The sequence below is a fragment of the Miniopterus schreibersii genome (assembly GCF_964146895.1).
Source record: "Miniopterus schreibersii genome assembly, chromosome: 1".
Taxonomy (NCBI): domain Eukaryota; kingdom Metazoa; phylum Chordata; class Mammalia; order Chiroptera; family Miniopteridae; genus Miniopterus; species Miniopterus schreibersii.
In genome coordinates this window covers 171,719,041-171,744,763 of record NC_138101.1, presented here as the reverse complement: position 1 = coordinate 171,744,763, position 25,723 = coordinate 171,719,041, and the positions used below count along the sequence as shown (strand labels likewise).

At 42.3% G+C, this 25,723-nt stretch overlaps 2 protein-coding genes across 7 annotated transcripts in view; one reads left to right on the top strand and one right to left on the bottom strand.

The window, feature by feature from the left end:
* The window catches only part of LRRC9 (leucine rich repeat containing 9), a 90,602-nt gene extending 86,744 nt beyond the window's left edge, over positions 1 to 3,858 (bottom strand). Inside the window, exon 1 of the mRNA XM_081150784.1 lies at positions 3,676 to 3,858. The gene's annotated coding sequence lies outside the window, so the exon portion shown is untranslated. The remainder of the gene's footprint in view (positions 1 to 3,675) is intronic.
* The window catches only part of RTN1 (reticulon 1), a 285,115-nt gene that overhangs the window by 111,734 nt on the left and 147,658 nt on the right, over positions 1 to 25,723 (top strand). The window contains exon 1 of one of the 6 annotated variants that reach the window (XM_081150638.1): positions 17,791 to 18,043. The exons of 4 other annotated variants lie outside the window; for them this stretch is intronic. Coding sequence is in view for 1 of the 2 variants with exons in the window: in XM_081150634.1 (XP_081006760.1) it covers positions 18,526 to 18,766 (241 nt within the window). In the remaining variant the exon portion in view is untranslated. Of the gene's footprint in view, positions 1 to 17,790; positions 18,044 to 18,355; positions 18,767 to 25,723 lie in introns of those variants that run through there. One more of the 6 variants, XM_081150634.1, reaches the window with a different exon arrangement.

The window sequence follows — 25,723 nt, the reverse complement described above, 5'->3', positions numbered from 1 at the left end:
ACTCTAGCTACTCTTGAAAATAGACTTGTAGGGTCAAGGGCAGAAGCAAGGAGACCACTTAAGGGATAGTTGTAATAATATAAGTGAGAGAGGATGGTGTTGGAGCAGGGTGGTGGTAGTCGGGACCATGAGTAGTTAGATGATGGGTCTATAGTGAAGGTAACACTGATCATTCCTTCCCTGCTTCCCATTGGCAATTGTCTCATACCCTATTCTTGAACAAGTTATTACAGCGTAGGCGGCAGGAGTGGCCAGGCAAGGGAGCGCTAAGCAAGGAACAACCTGAAAGAATTCAGATATTCCATCAGAGGCCAATAGACAGATGCAGGCCATTATCTTCCCTCCCTGGGCTTATCTGGATGGCACACCAAGTAAGGGAGGGCTTGTAGCATCTCTTCTCATCAGAAGAGAGACCCCTACGTTTTGGTTTAATATCTGTGAACACCAAAGGAAAGCCTGCCTTTCCACCACCACACAAGGGACAAAGCCTGCCCTCTGTACCCCCACCATCCAAATGGTGATCCAAGTTATCTAGTCTATGTCCAAAATATCTATTTCAAAAGAAATTAACTGTTCCCTTGGTTATTCACTAAATTATCACATGGACTTGAGTCTAATGTCGGACTTTCCGATCTGTTCTCTCTCTCAGCTCTATTTCTATAGTATTACCCTGTTTTATTACTGTGATTTATATTGTGGATTCCCACATTGTATTCTGTTTGGAAATTTCTTGGCTATTCTTTAATATTATTTTTCCAAATAAGATTTATGATTATTTTGTATTTGGTCTTTAAAAATTCACATGGGGTTTTGAGACTCCATTGTAAAGATTAATTTAGGAAGAACTTCCATCTTTACAGTATTGAGTCTTTCTTGAGAACAAGGTATAGAGCTCTCCATTTATTTAAGAAGACTACCTTTTCTTGATAGAGAAATATGCATATTTGGGGTACTAACCTAATTTTGCATTCACCTGTTTTCCTTTCATCAATGCCCTCACTTAGGAAAAAATCTTATTGTAATTCATAGTTAATTAGCAAAACAATTTAATTTTAAAACTCTAAATTCTATAATTTGCATAATTAAATCTAAATTATGAGAACCCTGGACCTTCCTGGTACTTATAAGCCTTGTGTGCTTTTTCTAGTCACAAGTGGACTCAACGCATCCAACTAAAGCTTCTGATTCCATCAAGACATGTTGACCAGCTTGTATTCTCTCTCCTGCACTTTGTGAAACCTCTTTTTAGGCCTGCCCATCTAAGAGACCACAGGCCTCTCTAGTCCCTCCAGGGAACCTGGAACCACCCGAGCTTCTACAGCTTTCACCCTTCAAATCTCAAATCTTTGATTGATCCAGTCAGCTCTCTCCTCTGCTCTGGAACACTGCTGGAAGATTTCACATAACCAGCATGGAGTTGAAGTCACTACGAATGCACGTCTCTAACTTCAGCTGGACCTTCAGCAATAAACATTTTATATGTTCCTCTTCAACTTCATTTTCTAGGGAGAGTAGGACTAGAGTTACAGACCTGGGACTCATGACATAGGGACTATTCTAAATTTCTACTAGTCTTCTCAAGTTCTCTCTCGCAGCAGATACTCTTGTCCCCATCTTCACAGAGAACAGTGATGCTATCATAATTCACATTCCTTAAATTCCCTCTCCTCCTAAAAATGTATGCTTTCTCTTCCTGACTTCTTAGTAAGAGTATTTTTTTCTCTTGTCCACAATGAATCTCTCTTCCTGTGTATTGATCCCACCCTCTTAAGTCTCTATCAGAATATTGCTGTCAATCTTTCCTCCTTCTCACATGTTCTCATCTTTTCTTCTCTAGGGTCTCTATATATGAATGTCAGGTGGTTCCTAACTTTAAAAAAAATCCTCCTGCCTGTATTCTATGAATAGCTGGTTTTAGTTAGATACCTTTACAGAAAAACTAGTCATTAGCAATACTTCATTACCTCCATTCAGTTCTCAGCTCACTGCAATCTGTTTGAGACACCTCAGGCCTTTACAGTTTCTTTTACCAAGATCAACAATAATCTAATTGCCGAAGACAGTAGGCATGTTTCAGCTCTCAACTTGAGTCTGAAATGGCATTTGACAATGCTGATGACTCTCTTTTTTAAGTTTTCCTCTTTGGCTTGCCTTTTTCTCCTTAGCTTCTTTCTACCTGTTATTTCAAACCTACTTTTCTGAGCAACTGTCTCCTTCTTGGTGAAAAATTACAAATCTGTATCTTCCTCTTCTCTGTGCAACAAATCCTACTACCCACATGGAAAGCTCCGACTGAATGTGTCACAGGCATCTCAAACTTAGTATGCTCAAAACTGAATATATTTTCCAGCCAGCCTGCCACTCCTAATGTATGCCTTCTCTTGGTAAATGACATCATCCTTCTAATCATCCTAGTCAGGAACCTGGGACTTTCCTTTCCCAAGTTCACTCACTCATCACAATCCTTCTGCATATACCTCTTAAGTGTCTATCACTTTTTTCCTCCTCTCCATTCCAATTGCCTCTTTCTTGGTTCAGGCCCTCATCATTTCACCTTAACTGGATGCCCTCCCCATAGTCCCACTTCCGTCCAATCCATCCTCTGCAATACTGTGACAGCCGGCCTCCTGAAAGGTAAATCTGCTCACACTCGTCCCCTTGGAAGGTATCCATAGTCTCTGTGCTCTGACTCTTGCCTACCTCTCAAGCTCAGCAACTGCAAACTCCCCAGAATACCTCGGGCTTTGCCACAACTGTATTTCTCTAAACAGGCTGGGATATTTTTATACTTTGGGATATGCTGTTTCCCTTACTTAAAATGTCTTTTTCCCTTGACTTTATGGCATATTCCATACATCCTTAAAGATTTAAATCAAGAATTTTCTATGTGAAGACTTTCTCTCTGGTGGCATTAGAATCATTCTCCTCCTTAAGACTCCATTTAAGGCCTGCATATATGCCCTGCAAATGGAACCTGTCCCACTGTATTGTGATGCTTGCAGGTCTTTCCTCCCTACAGCGTTACATGTTCACTGAAGGCAGGGACCATGAACTTATCACAGTGCCTGGTACACACATGGCATTTGATGAAAGTTTGTTGAATGGTTTGAATTGTCATACCACAGGGTCCTTTATGGTATAAGCTAAATACCTGCTGTACATAACTGATCAGAGTATAATTATAATTAGAGTATAAAGGACCATGTTTCTGTCTGCCATGAAAGCTGGGTAGGGTGTCAGTCTGAGATAATCAAATTTCTTTTCCACAAACTAGAAGCCCTGTATAATCAAATTGTTTTCTCTCTTGAGTATAAAGTGGTCAGAATCCATCCACTATCACTGATGGGTCAAGCACCCCTACGGCTGGAGGTGAGCAGGATAAAGTCTGGCCTAGGAGGGCTTGTTTCTGCCCAGGTACCGGCACAGTAAAGGCTGTGCAAGTGGCTGGGGGCCACCCTCCCTTGCCGTCTCTGGGTACTCACGGCCTCAGATAAAGCCACGTCACCGTCTCTCATTGTTATCTCCACTGCACCATTCCCGGGCCCTCTGACTTCAACTTTGCTTCTCGCCTGTCTTTCTCCTGGTGTGGCCGGAGACGGACAGAGGCGAGCAAAGGCTCCCAGGCCAGGCTACAGGTAATGGACGCCCAAAGGCCACCAGGTGACGGACACTCACCGTATCCCAGAGAGAAGACGGATTCCGAGGCAATCGAGACAGGTGGGCGTCTCTGAACTCCCAGTCCTCGGCTTGCAGCGGCGGGCTCCGCCACCTCGCTGGCCCCTAGCTCGGGGCGATGTGTACGCTCTATCCAAGCGGTCGCCTAGGAAACCCGCTCCGGCCTCGGGCCCCTCGGGGTGGGGAGCGGGAAGAAAGGGGCGGGGAAAGCAGTGGCGGACCGGTTAGGACCAGGCGGCAGCAGCCTCCAACCAATCAGCACGGGCGGGGGCCCTCCCGGAAGACCCCGACGGTGCTCCTCGGGAACCCGCCGGGTGCGGGCGGCCCGAGGGTCTTTCCGGGCCGGCTGGCGCGCAACTTTTCCCCTGCTTTCGCCGGCTCAGAGGACGGGACCGGAAGCGACGAGCTGTGGGCATCCTGGCGGGGACCTAGCCGTCGCCTCCTCGGTCCTGGCCCTCATTGAAAGTCTCTGACCCTCGGGTCCTGGAAACCCGGGCCTCGCAGCGCTGGAATCCCCGAAACGTGGCGCTGTGATGTCACAAGGAGGCCGGCCACCGCGACGGGCTCGGATCCCACTGCGGCGCGGCCTCCTTTCTGCGGCGGCCCGCGACCCCCACCTTCCAGGAAGGGAGCTGCGCGCAGCCCGCGCGGCCGAGCGCGGGCCGGCTGACGGGGGACGGCGCGCGGACAGACGCCCGCGGGCCCCCGCGGCGAGGAACCGGGCCCTAGGACGGGGTCGTCTTGCTCTCCCACGGGCGTGGGAGGGCGGTTTAATAACTAAAGTGTTCAGGAGGCAGAACATATTTACAAAATGAAGTTAAATGTAAAGAGGGAGAGGGAGGGACTATGAAAAGCGCGGGCAGCAGGGCTGAGAAATGAATGAACTTCGTAAAAGGCAAATCAAAGGGCAGCTCCCGTTTCGTTCTCCGGACATGCGCCGTCCAGCGTCGTCGCAGCCGCGGCCACGGCCACAGCCACAGCCACAGCCACAGCCACGTGTGGCTCTTCAACGCCTGGAATGTGCTAGTCCGAGTGGAGATGCGCTGTGAAATACACATCGTATTTTGAAGAGTTAATATGAAAAAATAGACAATTTTTTGTATTGATTACATGTTGAAATGATGATTTTGATATATTGGGTTAAATAAAAATGTATTATTAAAATTCCTGTTTCCCTTTACTTTTAAAAATAGGTGATTAGAAAATTTTAAATTGCCTGTGTGACTTACATTATGCTTCCGTTGGACAGCCCTACTATGTTTTTTTGTGTTTCAGTTGGTTTGTGTAGAATATGACGTTTATTCAAAAACAGTGTCTGTAGTTCTCGTTTCCGTCACCAGATGGCCACCTCATTCAACAGACTAGTTTTAAACTGTTTTCTCAAGAAAACTATAGGAGCGCAGATTTTAAAAATATTTCCATTAATCTAACAACTAACAATAATTCAACATAGTTGTCATGCCTTATTGAATAAGGATACTGACTTAATATTGCCTGCTGTAAACATAAACATATAGAAAAAGGTAAATTTTTCCTCTACATTTTTTATTTCACAGAACTTTGTTTTCTTATTATTGATTAATTAAAATTAATTAAAATGCTTGTGTTTTGTTTATGGATTTAAAACAAATACCAAAGAAATCTGATTCATATTTGTACTTTTTAATATTATCTTTCCTGAAAGTCTAGTTGGACAAGATAACCTGTCTGGACAAATTTTTATCTTAGTGTATAAAGACTAGATAATAGTTTAGAGATGTAATCTTTTAGATTAAGAAGTTGGATCAGAAATCAGATGAAATATCTGCATCAAGCTTCTCTTTTTGGGGGGATGCAGCTCTTTTGGGTAAAAGTATAGTGATTATCATAGTATAGTATTATAAACCTGCTGTGACTTTCCCAACCAGTACAAGACTGGGAGAGAGCTAACACACAGTTTTCTTTATATTATATAAACAGGTAACTTTAAGAATGTATTTCTTGGTTAAGCTCAAGGATTTGGCCAGCCAACAAATTGAGTCAAGAGTTCCTGCATAGCTGTAGACTAATAGCCACTGGTGACTTGCCAAACTAAAGCCTTTGTCCTGAGTAATTTTAAAGGAAATATGTTGTTAACTTTCCAGATGGTATTTGGAGCAAAAGGTGATTACTGTTAAAAGCCATAGGCGGAATACAAAACCAGTGATCAGTCTCGTTAATCCCCTTTTCTCACTTTAAATTTTATGATACGGTTTTATGTGCCTATTAAGGAAACAATGGAAATTGAAACCACTAAAAGTCAAGCAAACTAAATAAACATTGTAAGTGAAATAAGACTTCATTTCATTCATCTCTTTGTGCACACTCCTAGACAAAGGACAAGCATATAAATGTAATCTCTTTATTTATGGGTAAAGATATCTTGAATCTGGAAGCGATTGGGCAGATATATTACCATTGATTATAACAAACTTACTGGTCACTGCCAGACTTAAAGAATAGTCATTTAAACAAAATAGCAGTGACTTTACAGACCTAAATAAGAAAATCTTGAGTTGCATAATAGCTTGTTAATTAAAACCTTTTTAATTGATTGTTAAATTTATTTCCCAAAAGGCCCTATGCTTATTGGTAGAGAACTCGGGACATTCAAATTACAATTTGGCTTTGTAATGCCTTCAAATTTAATTCCAGAGAACCATAAAAGTCTGGAGATTTCAGATGCTAATTTAATTTTTATGTTCTTATTAAGATTTGATCTTTATGCAAATGAATACTTTCCAGTTAATGATTTTATTAGATTATCTGTGAAAATTCAATGGCACCCATTTGAATTTTATATATCACAAAAAAATGAATGCAGCACAAGTTAGGGTTTACTTTGACAGTGGAAGAGATAATTATGTGGCACTTCTACAGTCATCAGCAGAGGCTCTCTTATTATTCAATTCTGGCAGTGAATATATATCATTCGATTAAAAGTTGGGAGTTGTTCTCAAGTAGTTTTAATTAGACTAATAGAATGCTATTTCTAATCGGTCTAAGAAAGTTAAATAATCTTTGTCCATGATTTGCTGATATATAATTAATAGCTTTTCTTAAGAGACAGCCAGAATGGAATTGTAATGAGGCACTTGACTCTCTTAGACAATAAAACCTACTCATTTTACCATCTCATTTATATTTGCATTTAGCTTTAAGGTAGCAAATTGAGGAACAGTGAACTTTTAAAAAATTAATTTTTTAAGAGAGAGAAAGAAACGTCAATTTGTTGTTCCACTTATTTATGCATTCTTTGGTTGATTCTTGTATGTGTCCGGACTAGAGATGGAACTGGTACCTTTGGCGTGTCAGGACGACGTTCTAACCATCTGAGCTACCCAGCCAGGGCCTGAATTTAAGCAGAGATGATAGTCTTAATTCACTAGAAAGCTGACCAGTTGTGTGGAGAATTCTTTCCTCTTTCCCTCCTTTTTTGGGGGGAACTTTTATTTATATCGCAGGCTCAGAAAGTTGATTGTATTCCTCAGTATTATAATCATTTGTTCATATAAGGCCCTTGTTTTATTTTTATCTCCAATTTTTTCTCCAGTTCCACCCCCACTCCAACCACAGGTACAAATCTAATGTGTCTTATAAACCTTGAGTTATGAATTTATCTTTGCACCTGTCTTTGTACATTGTCTTGGTGTGTCTGAACAAGGCCTTTATTAGATTAGCTTGTTCCTTGAATTCTTCTGCTGGGTGTCGTCAACACTCTCTTTCAGCCCTAACTGTCCTCAGAATCTCCTAATCCCCCCTGTTTTAGCTCTTCTAGCACTACACCTTGCTATAAATATCTACCCAGCTACCCTCTAGTATTAAATACTCCCAGTTCCACCAGTCTTTCTAGGTTCTTAGCTACACTTCTCTCTGACCTACCTGACTACCTTGCCTATGGCTACCTGCTCTTTTTGGTCTCTACTTGGCCTAGCCTACTCTGACCCTAGCACCAGGAGGGACTTAAAGCTAATGAATTGAGCTTTGGCTTAATCTTTGGACAATTTGGTGCTATTCTTAATTGCAATAGCCTGTTTTTGTCATTATTGAAAACATGGCCCTCCTCCTAACAATGCTTTCAGGCTTTATGTTGCTTTAGTGGTGGTCAAGAACTTCCTCTCCTATATCATATAACTTTGGGTGGTTGGAAGGGGCAAGGGATGGAGAATGGTAAACTTGTGGAATAAGTTTGTAAAAGTGCTGAGACAGGGCTGAGTTAGAAAGGATGTTGCTACCATTATAATTGCCAGATTTTAGTGGATGTAAGAATAACTTAAGGCGCTTTTTAAAATTACTGGCCTATTTCCAGTGGATCTGACTCAGTAGATCTGGGGTAGGGCCCAGGAACAAGCTTGTTAAGCTAGAATGTCAAGTGATTCTGATGTAGTTGGTCGCTAGCCCATACTTTGAGAAAATATTCCTCTATGGGGTGTTCTGAACATATGCTTGGGGGAGGAAAGACCCTAATAGTATGAGTGTACTAGAATAGATGCAGGATGGATCATCTCTGTGATTTTCAAATGCCTTTTGGGTTTTTTATGGTGCTTGACTTGTTTTCCTTAAGCATTTGGTAAGCTTGGATGGCAGGATGGAGAAAAATGGAAGGAATAATATATATATTTTTTATCATTCTATATGATAATATTCCACAAACCCCAAAAGTATTAGAGACTGTTGGAACTCAGTGGCCTGCCCCAATCATGCACATCACTGAATGTCTTGAGGGGAGATAATTCCAGAGACTTGACCTTTACAGTCTCACATTTGGATCGATTCAGCTCAGCAGATAGTATTGCTAGCCACAATTCAGGATTTGATGAGCGAATGGTTCAGGTCCCTGGAGTTGTGTGAGTCATCCAGAATCTGATTGCACCCCAATTCAACAAGTACCCAAAATAGTGTACCTCAGTGGGGGCACTGCCACAGACTGGTTGGGAGAAAGTCTCAGAGTACCTGCATCACTGTATTCTGAGAGGTGAACATACCCCATGAGAAGTGGGGCTCCTAGAACCAGGATGGTAGCTTCAGTGGTACTACAAGTGTACTGGAAGTTTCGATACTTTCAGCTTCTCTCTCAGGAATGCTTTGGTTGGCTGTTGGTTTCTGGACAGAGTCCAGGAAAACCACAGGACTTGCTAGGGGAGCAAAATGCCATTGAGCCAGACCACAAATTCTCAAATGTATAAGAAGTGGCATATAATACACTCAGGATTACAGTCTTTTAGTGATACAGAATAGTTATCATGAGTAGCTGATTCTCAAGGTTGGCCACCTATGGTTTTACTTCCTGTTGGGCAATGAGGGCTGCTGCAATGTTTGGCTCCTGGGTATGTCACATAAAATGCAATGAGCATGAAGCTTTATGGAATATTTTTATTATGGTAACATTGGGAACAATATTAGGCAGAAATAGATGTGTACCATAGTTATCAGCCCAAGTTTATAGTTCCGAAAACTTCTTAGGTTGGTCAAACTTGCTGGGGAACTGTAGGGTGATAGATGCAGGTGCTGGGGTTGCTCCGTGATGAGACTCATCCCTTGGTAGGGGCCTCATTACACAAGAGCTGACTTTTTCCATTCCCTCTCTCAGCTTGGAGCTTATAAATGGCATAGTGGTTTCCTTGCCCAAATGCAAAGAGGAAGAAAAAGCTGGAGTCAGATTAGCCTAAGTACATTAGTTTAAATGGTCCCCAACGAAGCCACCAAGTTTGAGAATAATTATGCAGATTCTTGAGCTAGTATTTAAGGGGCATTGAGTCAGCTCCAATCAGTAAGCACAGTAATCTGGAGAGAATCACAGCCATTCCACTTAGGGGCCCAAATGGACTGACTATTCAGAACTCCCTGAAACTCATTGCTAGAGTGGCTTTAATCCACTCTAAACTGACTGAGCTAAATGAAATGAGCAAGCTAGGCCAAACCCAAGCTATGGCTCTGCTATTGACACTGAAGTTTCCACACCCAGCCTTCAAAATTCACCCCAGTTAAGCTGTGGATTCCCCATGGCAGATGAGCAGGAGACTATATTTATCATCACTGGAGATTTGAATCGCTAACCCTCCTGAAGCGGTGGTTTATGAGGAAGTCCAAATTTCAAGGCCTCTGTGCTTTGCAATATTTAGGAATGTTATGACCTTCCACATGGCCTTGGTATTCCCAAGTGGTACCCTTCTAAGCATATTTGGGGTTAATGGGCAGAGTAGGCAGGGACTGACAGAACCCAAGAGGTTGACTTCAGAGCCTGCAGGTGCCACAGCTGCACAAAAGTCTCTATCCCATGGGTGACAGCTGTAGAGAGCAAGAAGCCAAGGAGTGGAGAGCTAGTGACTCAGGTTTATCTGGGAAGTGTGTGGAGACTTGCAAGGTGAAGAGAGGCTGAAGTGAAACTACTGAAAGCCAAGTCACCAGAAGTGAAGCCACATCTGAGGGGGAAATCAGGACAAGCAGGGATTGAACGCTGAAGTCTAAGCCACTCCATCCCCAGAAGGAAAGTATGGGTGAAAGCCAGGACCCAGGATATCACAGGATCTGGGGTTGTCTGGTGGAGACCCTGGGTTGATATCAGGGCTGGTATGGAAGAGCATCGTCCCTTGGAGGAGGTGACTTTGCTTAAAGGATCCTCAGTGTGTCTTGTAGTGAGACTCCTCACACTTCATTTATTTATTTAGTCGTAATATATTAAGTATCTACTATATGCTAGTCACATATAAAATGTGCATATAAATCAGTGAGAAAAAAAGACATCTAAGAACTCAGTGATACCCTGTTTAACGCAACATATAGGAAAAGTTTATTTTTACAGGACCAAAATAACTCTTAGTCAATGCTCTTTATCGGTCTTTCACCATGGCGCTCCTGGCAGGGGGCGCAGCTGGTCTGCCCAGCACTGCTGTTCATTTTTTTTTTTGTTTTTGTTTTGCTAGGTAGCAGAACTTGAAGTTAGGCATTAGAGCTGCATTGCTCATTAAAAGGTATACATGGGCTTTTCTTGATTCAGTCCAATGCATAATCCTTATCTTCCTCTGGCTTCCTGGCCATTAACTGATCCTAGATGCTTAACATAACCTTACATGTATAATTTACAAGCAACACTTATTAGTATCTAAAAGATGCAAGTAAGTAAATAAATAAAAGATGCTGACTTTTCATATAAATTCTTTTTTTTTCCTTAGAGAATTCAGAAAAGAGGAAAAAGTTTAAAGAAGAAAATCAACATTTTCACAATCTGAGAGATAACTTCTGTTATGATATTACAATCTGCAAGGATTGTTGAGCTTGTTCATAGCTTGCTGAAATGTACCAGCCTTGGGGAAGTTAAGCATCTCCCTCTGAGGTCAAGGGCCTGTGACTGCCTTCCTGCGACTGCCCTCCCAGGGCGGTGTGGAGTGCCGGCTCCAGGCTTGACCCCTTATCAGAATCTAAGCTTGGCTTAGTGAAGCTGAGAATCCACTATGAGATATGAGCAGTCTATGAATGCTGAGTTATGTATTTGGGGATGCTGCCATTTACAACAGTACTGACCTGCTAAATTTATAAAGGCAAAACGTTGAATTTCCAACACTGGTGACAAGCTAGAGTAGGAATAACGCCTGACAGGAAGATCTTTCTAACATCAATTAAGCTGCACAAGAAGTCATGATTCTGTTGAAGAATAACAGTATTCTAGAGGATCATCTAGATGTTCCGCAGAGCAACTCTCTCCGTAGGATAGTTGGCCTCTTGCTGTTCAAACAGAAAGCTAACCCTTTGACTGATGTTCTAGTATGCTGTGCCCATTTCAAAGAGACAAAGTTTGATGTGTTTGGGGGTTTTTTGCTTATTTTTCAAGTGAAACAAAACAGATCCAAAGTATTTCTTTCTCTTTATTGACTATGTGCAGGTATCCTGGACTATCTTCATGCTAAGGACTTTTGTTTGGAACCTTCTCTTAGTTTATTTCCCAGTCATCATAGTCTTATCCTGATTGATCATGGTCTTACATAGGGGTACACTGGGAGAGATGACCAGTGGCTCAGGACAGCTCATAAGTACATGCAAGCCACAAAGTTTGTGTGGTCCTATCTGCTCTGTGACACCAGTGGTCAAACTTGTATTATGGTGTACGTGGAATCATAAATATGAACTGGCTCTCAGTCCTTTCACATAAGAATTCCCCTCGACTCTCCTTGGCACTCTCATGTAGACATAAGCTTCTACCAAGTACTGTTTCAGGTCCCCATTTACAGTGGAGTTCCTGCCTAGACCCTAACTTTGATGGAAAGGCAGATTTATGGATAAAGAGCTCCATGAAAGGAGAGAACAAAAACAATTTCTCCTCAGGCCAGCCTCATCCCCCTAGAGACCTAGGGACCTGGGATTTCCTAACACACTTGTAAGGCTTGAAGATTAGGCCATGACGCTTCACGACGACTACAGACTCTTGGAAAATGGTATGGCACTTTTTCCCAGGACATGTTGGGGACATATGAATAAGGCCAGAGCCCTTCAAACTGGAACTAACCCCCATAAGTATAAGCCAACCACTAATCGGGGGTTTCAGCGATTGCAGTTCTAACTTGGAAGAAAACGGATTTCTGCTAATGCGCCTACTGAGCTGTCCAGGGTCCTGACTCCCCCCGGGGTATCAGTACCTCTCCTGTCCTTGGTCTGGATGCTGGTGGTTCTGCTTTACATTCTGAATACTTCGGGTGTAGTCCGTGAGCATTGATCTTGACTACCTCTGCAGTTTACCTTGAGCTCTGCTGAGCCAGGCTCCTGTTAATGACGTACCGTGAACAAACTGAAAAGTTGATTGCATTGCGTCAGGACTTTTAAGTTGGAGAGCATGAGGTTTAAAGTCAGAAGACTTAGACTTTAGTAATAGCTGCATTAGCTATGTGATTTTAAAGAAGACTTGGAAGATTCTTTAGAGCCTTGGTTTTCTCATCATCCCTGAACAATAAAATGTGAAACATAAGTGACAAAAATACAATGCAAAGAATGTTTAAAAATATTTGAGGGTTGTGGGCTCGACCCCCAGTCGGGGGAGTGCAAGAGGCAGCTGATCAATGACCCTCTCATCACTGATGTTTCTCTCTCTCTCTCTTTCTCTCTCCCTCTTCTTTTCTCTCTCCCTCTTCTTTTCTCTCTCTGAAATCAATAAAGATACATTAAATATATATAAATATATTTGAGGGGAAAAAATCTGACCAGAAAGTAAACACTGGACACAAAAGGCAATTCACAAAATAATAAAGACAAATTACTGGCAGGATATATAAAAATTAACTCAAAATTGACCAAAGACCTAAATATAAGACCTAAAACTATAAAACTCTTAGAAGAAAACACAGCTGTAAATCTTTTGATCTTGGATTAGGTAACACTTTTTTAGATACAACACCAAAAACACAAGTAACAAAAGATAAAATAGATGAATTGGACCTTTTTGTGCAGCAAAGGATACCATCAAGAAAGTGAAAAGACAATTCACAGAATGGGGGAAATTTTGCAAATCATGTATCTGATAAAGAACTTGTATTCAGAATATATAAAGAACTTTTACAACTCAATAAAAAAGACAAGTAGCCCAATTTAAAAATGGTCATAGGATCTGAATAGACTTTTCTCCAAAGAAGATTTTTTATATTTTTGTATGTATGTATATATTTTACCATATATATATATATATATATATATATATATATATATATATGCGCATATTTTCATACATACAAATGGTCAATAAATATATGAAAAGATGCCAAATATCACTAGCTATCAGGGAAATGCAAATCAAAACCACAATGTGATAGTGCTTCATACTTACTAAGATGGCTGTAATAAAAAACAAACACAGATAATAACAAGTGTTGGCAAGGATGTAGAGAAATTTAAACCATACACTGATGGTAGACTTTTCAAATGAGACAGTTAATTTGGAAAATAGTCTGACAATTCCTCAAACAATTAAACAGAGTCTCCAGATAACTCAACAATTCTTATCCTAAGTATAAACCCAAGGTAAAAGGAAACATGTACACAAACTTGCACACAAACACTTATAGCAGCATTATTTATAATAGCTAAAAGTAGAAACCTAAATGTCTATAAACTAATGAGTGGATAAACAAATTATGGTATTCATACAATGGAGTATTATTTGCAAATAAAAAGGAATGAAGTTCTGCTAAATGCTATAACATGGGTGACCCTTGAACACATTATGCTAAGGGAAAGAAGCCAGACCCAAAAGGACACATAATGTATGATTCCACTCATATGAAGTGTCTCGAATAGGCAAATTTATTTTGTAGATTAGTGATTGCCTAGGACTGGATTTGGGGTTTTGGGGGTGTAGAGTGACTGCTAATGGGTATGAGGTTTCTATTTGGAGTGATGAAAATGTTTTAAAATTGTGATGATGGTTGCACAATCATGTGAATATACTTAAAACCAATGAATTATACACTTTAAATTGTATTATATGCAAATTATATCCTAGTAAAGTTATTAAAAAAATAAAAATTACCAAGAAGTGCATGAAAAAACTCCTAATTCATTGGTCTTCAACTAAATAAAACAATTAAAATTATTGTGAGATACCATATCTCTCACCAAATTTTAGGAATTAAATGTCTGTGTGTGTGTATTAAATGAGATCTGCTTGAAAACTGGAAAGAACTATTCAAAGGCAATTAACTTCTATCATGTATATTTTGGTTTGCTTCTCAAGCTCAGAATATCTTAAAAGGTGTTTTAATTGTGAATCCAAAGCATGGAGAATTCAAGTTACAGATTTCTGAATTCATGTATTTGCCCAAAGAAATAAGAGGTCTTTGCAGTTTTACGCAAATGTACAAATTAAGAAAATAAAACTGGATTCAATGAAAAGTGAGCAACTCTCTTCTTCCCACCCCTACTGGATGGAGGACATTAGGAGCATCTACGGGTTATCTCCTCGGATGGCAGATTAAGTAACAGCAGCCACTCCCCATGGACAGGAGGAGCCTGGTGTGTTTCAAATGTGTTGTGCGGTATTTGTGAGTGCTGTTGTGGTCCCCTGGAGAAAACACAGCTGTCTCGTGCACCAGCCTATAGCTTCTATTAGTTAATTCCAATCTAAACATTTTTTCACTGCAGTAGGCAATGGAGAACTTCTTCCATATCAAATTCAAGAGCATCCACACTCTGTAGAAGAGTGGAACATGTTGCAGAATGAGCCGCACGTCATACAAATTAAGCCCCGAACCAACCCCACACACAATGACCAGAGAAATTTGAGGCTCCAAAGTGAGTCTCATCTTGAGCCAAACATTTATCTTACTTAGAAGAACCTTTCAAGTATATTTATCTTTATGTAAGGTGTGCCTTTCAGAATAGAGGAACTACTATGAGAAACAGACCAATGGTAACTCAATATAGGGGATCATTCCTCACCTGATTTGCTTTAAGTGCCTGAAGTATTTACTGTTGACTCTTTGGTCTTTACAAATATAAATACCCAGGCAGAGCTTTTACTATTATAAACCATTTTCTGGAAATAATTTGGCATGTGCTTTTATATCTTAATAATACTTTTTACATATGTCAACCCATTTAGTGCTCTCCCAAACCCAATGCCAAAGGTACTATTAAAATATCCAGGTTACAGTTGAGGAAACTGAGACACAGGGCTATTAGGTAACTTTAATATTGAGTACAGAAAGGATTTCATCTTGGTTCAAGTTCCTTGCTTGTGGTGCTCTTCCTGCATGTCCCCACCCAGCCTTCCCCATGATACAAGGTTTGGTGTAAGTTAGGAAGCTAGTGTTAAATAAACATTCTACACCAGATTCCTTCTTTTGAAAAAATGAACAAAACTTCTTTCCAAAAAACAATAGCTAAGAGAAAACCTGACAAGTTCTTTTGTCTCAATTCTTTTTGCTAAGAATCCTTCCCAAGTGCCAACCCTATTTTCTTTGTTTCAAAAACATTTTAAAGCAATTCATAACTTAGAGCAGTGATTTTCAACCAATGTGCTGTAGCACACTGGTGTGCCACAAGAATTTTTAAAGCATGCAATACCTATTTAGTCAGGGGCACTGACTTCTTAGGTTGTCAACAGTCAGCATAACAACAGCCATCCAGTGTGAATGAATCAAAATTATACCTATTTTTGGGTCAGATCAGCAAAAATACAATTTTTGGTGTGCTGCAGAATTTTAGTAATCAGTTTATGTGTGCCATGAGATGAAAAAGGTTGAAAATCGCTGACTTAGGCAACTATGCAAGCCCTGGAATTCCATCGTCAACTGTGTGTTATGGTCATCAATTTTCAAATTAGTCAAGCTTTGTCAGGTTACAGGGGTGCAAATGTAAAATAAATAACACTGATAAACACTGGTAATCTGAAACCATAGCATAAACCTGAAAATTTCTTCCCCCAGATGGATAATTATTTGTATACATCCAGAGGTGGAGTCCAATAAGTAAAGATAGCTGTGAAAATTGCTAAAACTGAAACAGTGAGCACACCTTTTCAGCTGAGCAAAATGGAGTCATTATCATATTGGAATTTTAATTAAACGAAATGGAAATGGAAATGGAAATTTCCTATCAAAATGGAAAATTTTAGTTTCCTCTAACAAGTAAAATCTAAATATACTTAGCTGGCTATTTCTTCCCCACATTATCAATTAAAGTATTGATTAGAACCTGATGAAATATGGAAAATACTTAGAATCATATCCCAAAACTCCTTATCATTTTAGGCATATCCCCAAACTCTTTATCAACCAAGAGGCTTACATAATTATTCGTTTTTAAATGATGATTTTCATTAATGTTTCTCAGAGAAACAAAATAACATACTCCATAGTATTTTGTATGTAACTGCCTTATCATAGCAATTCTCAAAGTTTCATTACCCATAAATAACCACTTAAATGTTATCTCATTAGAGTTTTCTATGTTCTTGGCAGTTATTAATAATGAAACTATGATAGATTTCCGTCTGGTATTTCTAATGCTTTAGGGCATTCTAAACAATAGATCTGAAAAGTCTCACAAGTGCCCCCAGATCACATGACAGGATTAAGCTCCGAGGAAAGACTGCAGTGAAGTAGTTTTGCATTATAAAGATTTCTTAAACAGGCTTATTTTCCTATAGGAAGACTTAAAAAATCTTGATGATTCATGAAAACCAAGAATTTTTTGGTGGTTGTTGTTGGAGGGGATAATTTTTTATAGCTTTATTGAGGTAAAATTTAAATATATATATATATATATATATATATATATATATATATATATATATAATTGCACATACTTAGGGTGAACAACTTGATAAGTTTTGACATATGTATATACCTGTGACGCTATCACCACAATCAAGATAATAAACATGTCTATCATAATTCTTAAGATATCAATAATGTAAAATTTTGGTGATCATTAGATCCTCAGGGACATCTGGCACTAATAGGCCGTATTTATTGTCTATTGAGTGAACACATTTTCTCTAATTTATTGACACAACGTCTTTTGAACATTAATGTACTAGCAAAACAAAGGCCGGGCAAAATTTAGACTTTTAAGTTTCAGCATTTTTGAGGAACATCTGAATGGTGCTGAAGTTGAATATAAAAACCAACAGGTATGAAATCCTCAGTATGCCTATGGTGGGCTAGCAGTCCCGAAAGCCTCCCACAACGTGAGCTCATGCCCGGCCATGCAGCAGAAAAACCTATTCACCCGCCCTCTGTGTGGGACTGAACCTTATTTTTTTCCCTCCACCACATTATTTTATACACAAGTTAGGAAACAAGAAAGCAGAAGTCTTGTTTGAAAAGATGGGTCTAAATATGGGAATATTAAGTACATTAGAAGGCAAGTCACTTCTCTCTGAATTTCTGTTTTTCCATCAAATATCTTCTACCTTATCAGAGAGAGCTGTAAAAGCAAAACAAACAAACAAACAAAAACCCCAGAGGCAGAAGCAGCAAGCCTCCTGGAACGCCCAACTTCTCAAATAAAATAGCACAAATAAATGCAGGCCCAGACAGCTCCGACCTGCGTGGCTTTGCCCCGCGGTTCCGAGTGAACAGCTGCGATTGTCCCGCGTGGCGGGACGCCACTGCCCCGGGCGCGGGCAGGACCGAGGTCTGGCAGCTTCCCCGAGGGCCTCCCGAGCGCCCCTCGCTGCGCTCCACTCCTCTCCGCCCGCTCTGCGAACAATCGTTTAAGGGCCCAGCGCTTAGCCTCGCGGGGTTGCCAGTCCCCGTCTCCACCTGCCACCAGCACCCACCTGCACCCTCCCCGGCAGACCTACGTCCCCTCCAGCCGCCTTCCTTCGCCTGGGCCCCCAGGCCACCCGTCCGGGCTTAACTTCGTGAGTTGGGAGGGCGGCTTCCCCAGTCGGTCACGCGCCAGCGGGGGGCGGCTTCTCCCTGCGCTTCCTTTGCTTCCTCCCCAAATGAAACTAAGGTTCAAGAGGATTTGGCACGTCCCCGAAGCCGGGCCCGAGGCGCGGGGGACGCGCGGCGGGGCGACCCTGCCCGGCAGGCCATTTCCACCTGCGCAGTAACGGCGGGCGAGCGGCGCGGCGGCGGCGCGGGAGCGGGAGCGGGAGCGGGAGGAGGAGCGCCGGCGGCGGGGCCGGGAGGAAGAGGAGGGAGAGGAGGAGGAGCTGAGGCGGGGAGAGCGGCGGGCGGCGGCTCGGCCCGAGTAGCAGCTGCGGCCGCGGCGGCGCCCACACCGCAGCCTCCCCCGAGCCCGAGTCCCGGCGGGGGCAGCCGCAGGGGGCGCCGGCCCGTCCAGCCTCCGCACCGCGGCCCCGCCAAGCCGCCGTCGCCGCGCCGGGGACCGCCCGCCATGGCCGCGCCGCCGGATCCCCAAGAAGAGCTGCTGCCGCTGGCCGGCCCCGGGTCCCCGTGGCTCGGGGACCGGAGGGAAGGGGAAGACGAAGCGGCGACGCTGAAAGGGGCTAAACCCGCGCCGCAGGCGGGGGAGTCCGGCCGGGGGTTGGGCGCGGGGCCCGGGGAAGCCGCACCGCGGGATCCGGGCTCCAGCCCCGCCCGGCCGCCGCCCGTTGCCATGGAAACTGCATCCACAGGTAAGGCGGGCGGGCGGGCGCCGCTGCCCCGCAGCCCCGCAAATGGCGCCGGGGACCGGGGTCCCCCAGGCGGTCCGGCTCGCCGCAGCTCGCCTCTGCGCCTCCCTCGCGCGCTCTGCCCGGAACGCCGGTCTCTCCCCCGCCGCCCCGCAGCCCCCGCTTCGCCACAGGCGACTGCAAATGTTTCCGGACCGGTAGAAAACCTGAATTTTATTTTTCCAAAGACTCGGAAGGAAACAAAATACCGTTGGTTGTTTTATTTAATGGTCATTCTTATTTCGGCTTTCGAAGCGGCCCTCGTAGGCAAGCGCAGCCTGGAGCGCCCGCGCACAAGTTTCTTCCTCCCGCCGAGGGGTTGGGGGCTACGGGCGCTCGGGCCGTTGCGAGGATTCGGGGGCGTGTTTGCGCGCAGCGTGCGCGCCGGCGACGGGGACGCGGACCGCAAAGCGGCGGGCGGGCGGGGGGTTCCCCCAAACCCGGCTCTGCCTGGGGCAGGGATGTCGCTGTGACTGTCCCTTACTCTTTCCCTCCGCGGATCGCCACACCCTGCTCCCTCCCCTCCCCCATCTCCCCGTCGCGCGGAAAACGGAAATCCCAAGGTGTGCACGGCTCATTCGGGGGGCGGCGCGGCCGGGGGCCGCGAGTTGTGGGAGCCCCGCCCCAGACCTTCGGTTCCCAGTCGCCCGGGTGCAGGGAGCGTTGAAACTTGGAACCCCTTCAAGCGGCGGTCCGGGCCCTGGTGCTAAAAGACTTGAGTGGGGCGCGTGGAGGGTCCAGTTTAGCAGCAGTTTGGACCCTGGCGGGCTTTTGAACATCGCCCTGGGTTCGGCCTCCCTTCGCCTGACTCCCCCAGCTCCGAGCCGGAGCCTCCGCTCGGGCGCCCAGCGGGGACCAGGGGCGCTGGGGCTTTCTGGCCAAAGGATGCGGGAGGCACGTGTTTTGGGGCGGGGGCGCCGGCCTGGCAGCGCTGGTTTTCTAGGGAGTAGGGCAGGGGGTGCTCTGTTGTGTTCCCGAGAAAGCTCTGCCTTGGTGGAAGGGGAGTGTGGCGGTTTGGAAACACAGCTTTCCAAGGCCCGGGTCGTGGGCGCTCCCAGCGGAGTGGGGGGGCCGCGGGGCCGGCGTCCCTGCCCCCGGCAGCTGGTTCGCAGGAACCCCCTTTCCCGCGCCGCCGCCGCTCAAGGGTCCTGTGGCCTGGCCTCAGGCAGCGCTAACTGCTCCAGCGCAGGGTCTGAGCTGAGAAAAGGAGGCTTGGGGAGCGCGTCGAATAAAACGTCAGCATTCTGAAGGGAAGGGAAAAAGCCGGGACCATGTACTAGCAAAAAAGGAAAGACTTAAATCAGAAAACTCCATTTGTCTTGTTAATTACTATATGGCAGGTGGGAGGAGAGGATTTAGTTTCTTTTTCAGATGGAATCATGCAATGTAAGGCAGGTATTGATGTTTTAAAAAGGGTGTGTTTTTATTCTGAAAAACACCACCAATCATGCCATCTTGACGGAAATTCTGTCATTTATTTTTATACATTAATGGTAATCAAAGTTCCTAAAGAAACATTTCCAAAAATATTTTTCAGCGGTGTCCTAGAATGAACATATCTTTGAACACCATTAGAGCTGCACTATGAAACTCCATTAGGACTATATTTTCATGTATTCTTATTGCTTCTGTCCCTTTTGTGGTACAATGTTCTTAATGAAAAGTAGCACTTTCTTTCACTTTTCATGTCTAAAATTTATAATGGGCATGTGAAATGATGTCTGTTACCAAGGGAACTTTTAATACACCATGTGTAGGCTATACAGCATGTTAGAGTTGTTCATCAGGAGTCAGTGCCATCATCTAACAACTTTATACAAAGGATGTTAAGAGCAATTGTTTTGTTTTTTTCATGATCAGTTATTTCTGGAAATGATTCAAAAGGAGAATACAATAACACAAGGATAGAAGAATGGCCCTTTGTTTAAAGAAAGAATTTAAAGTAGAACATTTGAACAAAATGCAGTGGTAAGAAGTTAACTCATTGGCCGCTTTGGAAATTAACTCATTGAGTATTGCGTGCTTGGAAGGCAAAATAAAGAACAGAGTGGTGAATGATCTGGAGAAATCAGTCCAGTGAGACTTGGTTCACTAATATTGACTTAGAGATAATCTGACTTAAGTTTCTAGATGATTGATGAAAAAGAGATTTTCCCAATTTACCTTACTTGGACCACAGTGCTCATAAATTTATATTTTTCAAATGTTGACTGTGGTATTCTGTTGGAAAAACTATTCTTAGTCTATAACGAGTTACATAACTTTCAGAATGATTATATATCTATGTTTATTCTGTTTAATATAATAAATTGTACGATACACATTGCCAGTAATCTTCTAAAATCCATGTGGAGGCTGGATTGACTGTCTTCATTTGTGAATGTGTTTGATAGACATGTGGACACTTTTTTATTTGGAGTCATTTCCAGTAATCCCCTGCAGAAGGTGTAAGTTTCTGCCTCCTGTTTTCTTTCATCTTTTGAGAAAGCATCAGTTCTATTGAAAGGGGAAGGAACACTACAGTTACTTTTATATTACAGAACAGATAAGAAGAATAAAAAGTTTCTGATGTACTTTATTTCTCTGGATATAGCCTCTGTGCTATAATCAGTAACATTTCTGGCAGTAAGTATAGTATATGCCCTTTCATATAGGGAATTGAAATTAGGTTAAGTTAAAATATAGAAACAGTCGCATACCCTAAAAATACATTGATAAATTTTATCAAGGCTTTCAGCATAATTTCCTCCACATGAACTTATTGTTCCAGGAAACTCTTCCTGCTCATTGCTCCTCAAAGGCACCGTAGGCCTCCCTGCCCCCTTCTTTTTTCTAGGCTGTCCATGTCCTTCTTATTCTGAGGGTTTGGAGAAGAGCTGTGGATTATCTTGCTCAATATTGGGCCCGTCCTGGCTAGCACAGATTGTGGAAAGTTTTTATTGTATATGAAGTGAAAAACCATTGCAGTTCAATTCAGTTTGGTAAACATTTATTGAATGCCTCCTTTGGGTAAGAATCTGTGCTAAACACAGGTTGTGGTTTCCTGGAGCATGTGCATCTTTCTGTTTCACGTTAGTATTTAGTTTAGTTAAACAATTCCTTTTGTGTCATTTTTCATTTTCCTCATTCTCAAGTAATTGCTGGAAGCTAGACTAGAAGGGCATTATAATAACCTAACCATGTGGGCACAAGCCTGTGAGTTAGTTTTCTGAGGTTGACACAGGATAAATAAGTATGAGCACAGATTGCTCAGACAACATGGCTGGGGGAAAAGAAAATCTATCATCTGTCTATCTAATTGTTTAATTCTGTCATCTTCATAAAAATAGCTGTGGCTGAGTATTACTCAGAGATCTCTGGATTAGTTAGTTGTGCTTTTCATTTAAAGTTAAAATAAATTATTGACTAAGGGAGATTTGGAAAAGGCCTGTAAAGTATAAAGGGCAGTGAAAGAGTGGATGTTTGAGACAGAGATACAGAAGGGGGTACAGTTATTGAGGGCAGTGGGAGACTGAGATGGAGTGGAGGACAAGGTCATTGGCGGAGTGGGGTCCAGAAGAATGGCAAGGCCAGGCATGAAATAATCACCTGTATGGTTACTGGAATCACAGGGAACCATGGCAGAGATTGGAGAGTGACAGTGAACCAGGTGCTGATACCTTTAGGAAAGGACAGAATGGCCTGGGCTTAAAAGCTGGGGAGTTTTATAGGGGAGGGAAAAACAGTTGCCTGTAAAATTATAGATGTAAAATCCTCACTGTAGGTTCTGAAAACTCTTTAATAGGTACAGAATGTAGGAGACGCTACTTAAAATAGCGCATTGTGGGGAATGGGAACTTTGAGGGTTGTAATTAACTAAATATGAGCCAGTGCTATGGTGAAATTACTAGAATAGCTTATGCAATTTTAGGCAGTATTAATAGAAAGTCTTGGGTGCACATTATATGAGGTAGTTTCCCTAGATTCTGTTCTAGGCAGGTCAAAGTCAGAGTCTTGTACTAAATGGTGTAGGCCATACTTGGTGAGACGTTAATGAGCTATAAAATGGTGAGGGCAGGGTGACTAGTTGGCAAGGCTTCTAGAAAAAATGCCACTTGAGAAATGGTTGAAGAAATTAAGAATTTTTAGCCAGAAGAAAAGAAGAATTAAAGGAGATCTGAAAGTTAAGTTCAAATACTAGAAGAACTCTTACGAAGCAAACAAAGAAGACTTGCCCCGGGTGATTTCACAAGGCAGAATTGGGACTGGTGAGTGAATCAGAGGAGCAGATTTCTGTGTAATGAAGGAGAAAGTTGTAATAATTAGGACTCCCCAGAAAAGGAATAGATTGTCTCCCAGTTAAAGTAAAAGCTGATAACTTTTAAAGTAAAAGCAAAGTTGCAGTTTATTAGGGGAAACTTAGAAGGAAAAGTGTTAGTTCCACCAAAATCTTTATACCTTCCTAAAATAAAACGATACCCTAACTTTACATTGTGGTTGTTAACACGGGCATATTTTTCAAAAGTGATCAGTACACTAATGAAACCAGAAATAGTGTACATTGCAAAATCCAATGTTAACTTCAAATTGACTACCTAAAATGCACTCTACAAAGTTATGGCCTTCTTTAAATTCTTTCCTAGTCCTCCATTGTTGAGAAAAACTCCATAATGTAACGTACTTGCTTCTTAAGAACGACACAATTTTATCCAGTTGTGGGCTATTGACCTAAATGTGAAACATTTCTGCAAGCATCTCTTTTATTTATTATTTTCCCTGAACTATCATTTTCATTTTTTCTACTGTATTTAATTCCATAAATATTCAACATATTCTAAAGTATTTTGGAAATTCATTAAACAATGATGTAAAGCTAAAAGCGTCATATGAATCTCTCTTTAGTACTCTACCTCACTATCTGTATATTTATGACAGATTATTCATTGTAAAACCATGTTTTGTGATGTTACCTAATGAATTACATTTTAACTGGAACAGTTCTGCATTCTAACTTCCATGTCCAATCCACAAATGGATTTTCAGATTCACTTACTGCATGAGATTATTATAAAAGCAGTTATAGACCAGATTTTTGCTTCCAGAATGTGAGAGTTTGTTGAGTATCTCATATCCTTTAAAATACCTAGAATTTTGTTTTATGCATAGCAAATCTCCATTTTTTTTTTTTTAACAAAACAACTCTTGGATAACATAAAATTGTGTGTATTCAAGTTATTGCTGATCTAGTTGACAAACATTAGAATAAACACCAATGTCATGTCTACCTTTGGCATGAATTTTTCATCTGATGCTAAAAAAAATCAGGGATTCTCAAAATACAGTCTGTAGACTACCTGCTTCAAGACCCCATGACACGATTCACACTCATCTCAGGGAAACAAGCCTGCCAAATGCATGTTAAAACTTTAAGCAGTGATTCATTGACTTTCCTCCTATTCCTAGCATTTTTGCTAGGAGTTGTTGGGAACAGAGGGTTATGAGCTATGTCCCCTTTCCCCCATTTCTTCCGAGCTTACTATCTAGATGGGAGATGTGACTGACAGAAAACAAAGATAAACTATTCAAGTCATAGAGCAGCCTGGTGCTTGGTTGGATGGTACAAGCTATAAGTACTGCAAGAATTTTATGATTCTCTGGGTTCTGAAATATCTGATCTCTTGGAAGAGGTGAAGTGCGACCTGCACCTAAAGGATTAAGCAGAAGTGAGCAGAAAGGTAGTTCAGGTGTGTGGAGAAACATGGGTGACGCCGTGGAGATGAGCAATGACTAGGTTGGTTTAACCTGCCCAGACAGGTGAGGGGAGGTAGATTCTGGGGGGTTTGAAAGCTACACATGGGACTCTAGCTTCCTTGTTTATGGATTATGGGATCTTTGAAGGTTTATATGTGGAGGAAGTAATATTCTAAAGCTGTGTTAAGGAAGATTAGTGAAACAGTAGCATAGAAGATGAACTCAATGGGGATGATCCTGAAACCTGCACATTTTGCTGAAAGACAGCTGACCCGATAGCATCAGTTTCAGGGCCTCGAATACGTAACCGTGGACAGAAAGAGGAAGGAAGATGAATGGCTTCACAGGACAGTCAGTAGAACTTGGTGACTGATAGTACATGGGGAATGAGAGGAGGAATGGATCAGCTCTGAAGTTCTGTGCACTGTGGCCGAGCGAATGTTGGTACCACAGAGAGATGGGAGGGGGACCTGGTTAGAGAGGTGAGGATGACGAATTCATTTTTAGTCATATGAGACTTGAAATGATGGAAAGCCATTTGAGTAGAAATCTCCACTTGGCGCTGTAGATAAAGGAATAGATTTTGAAGATGAAAACAGAATTATGTTGATGTAGATTTAGAGTTAGAAGAGCAGCGATAGAATAAATTAGGCTTTCGAAAGAGAGATTCTGTAGTATGGGAAGAACAGGGGCCCAAGAATAGAGCAAGAGCTCCTTGTCTCTTACTGAGTGGCATTAGGCAAATTTAAATACCTCTCTGAGCCTCGGATTCCATATTAAGTATGTGTCTACAAGACTAGATCCTGTTGAGTTCCTGGCAATCAAATGGTAACTACTCGTTATTATGGTTTCATGGGAGCCAAGATGGCATGGTATGGAATGAACCCTGACTGAGAAAGCAGATTTTTCTCGTCTTGCTTTGGCACCTAATATCAAGTCAGTGTGGGCACATCTGCTTTATGTCTCAGTTTCTTCCTATGTAGAACAGGCCTGGTGCTGTTGTCCTGGCTATGTTACACAGCTGCTGTGAAGATAAAATGAAGTGACGTGAGGCAGTACATGCAAATTGCAAATTACTGTATATTTGCAAGGTACTGTTGATTAGAAACCCGGTCAGCACTGTGACTGGCCTCAGATGCAAGAGAGGTCTAGGAGAACAGAGATCGAGAAAAGGTCATGCTACGTCAGTCA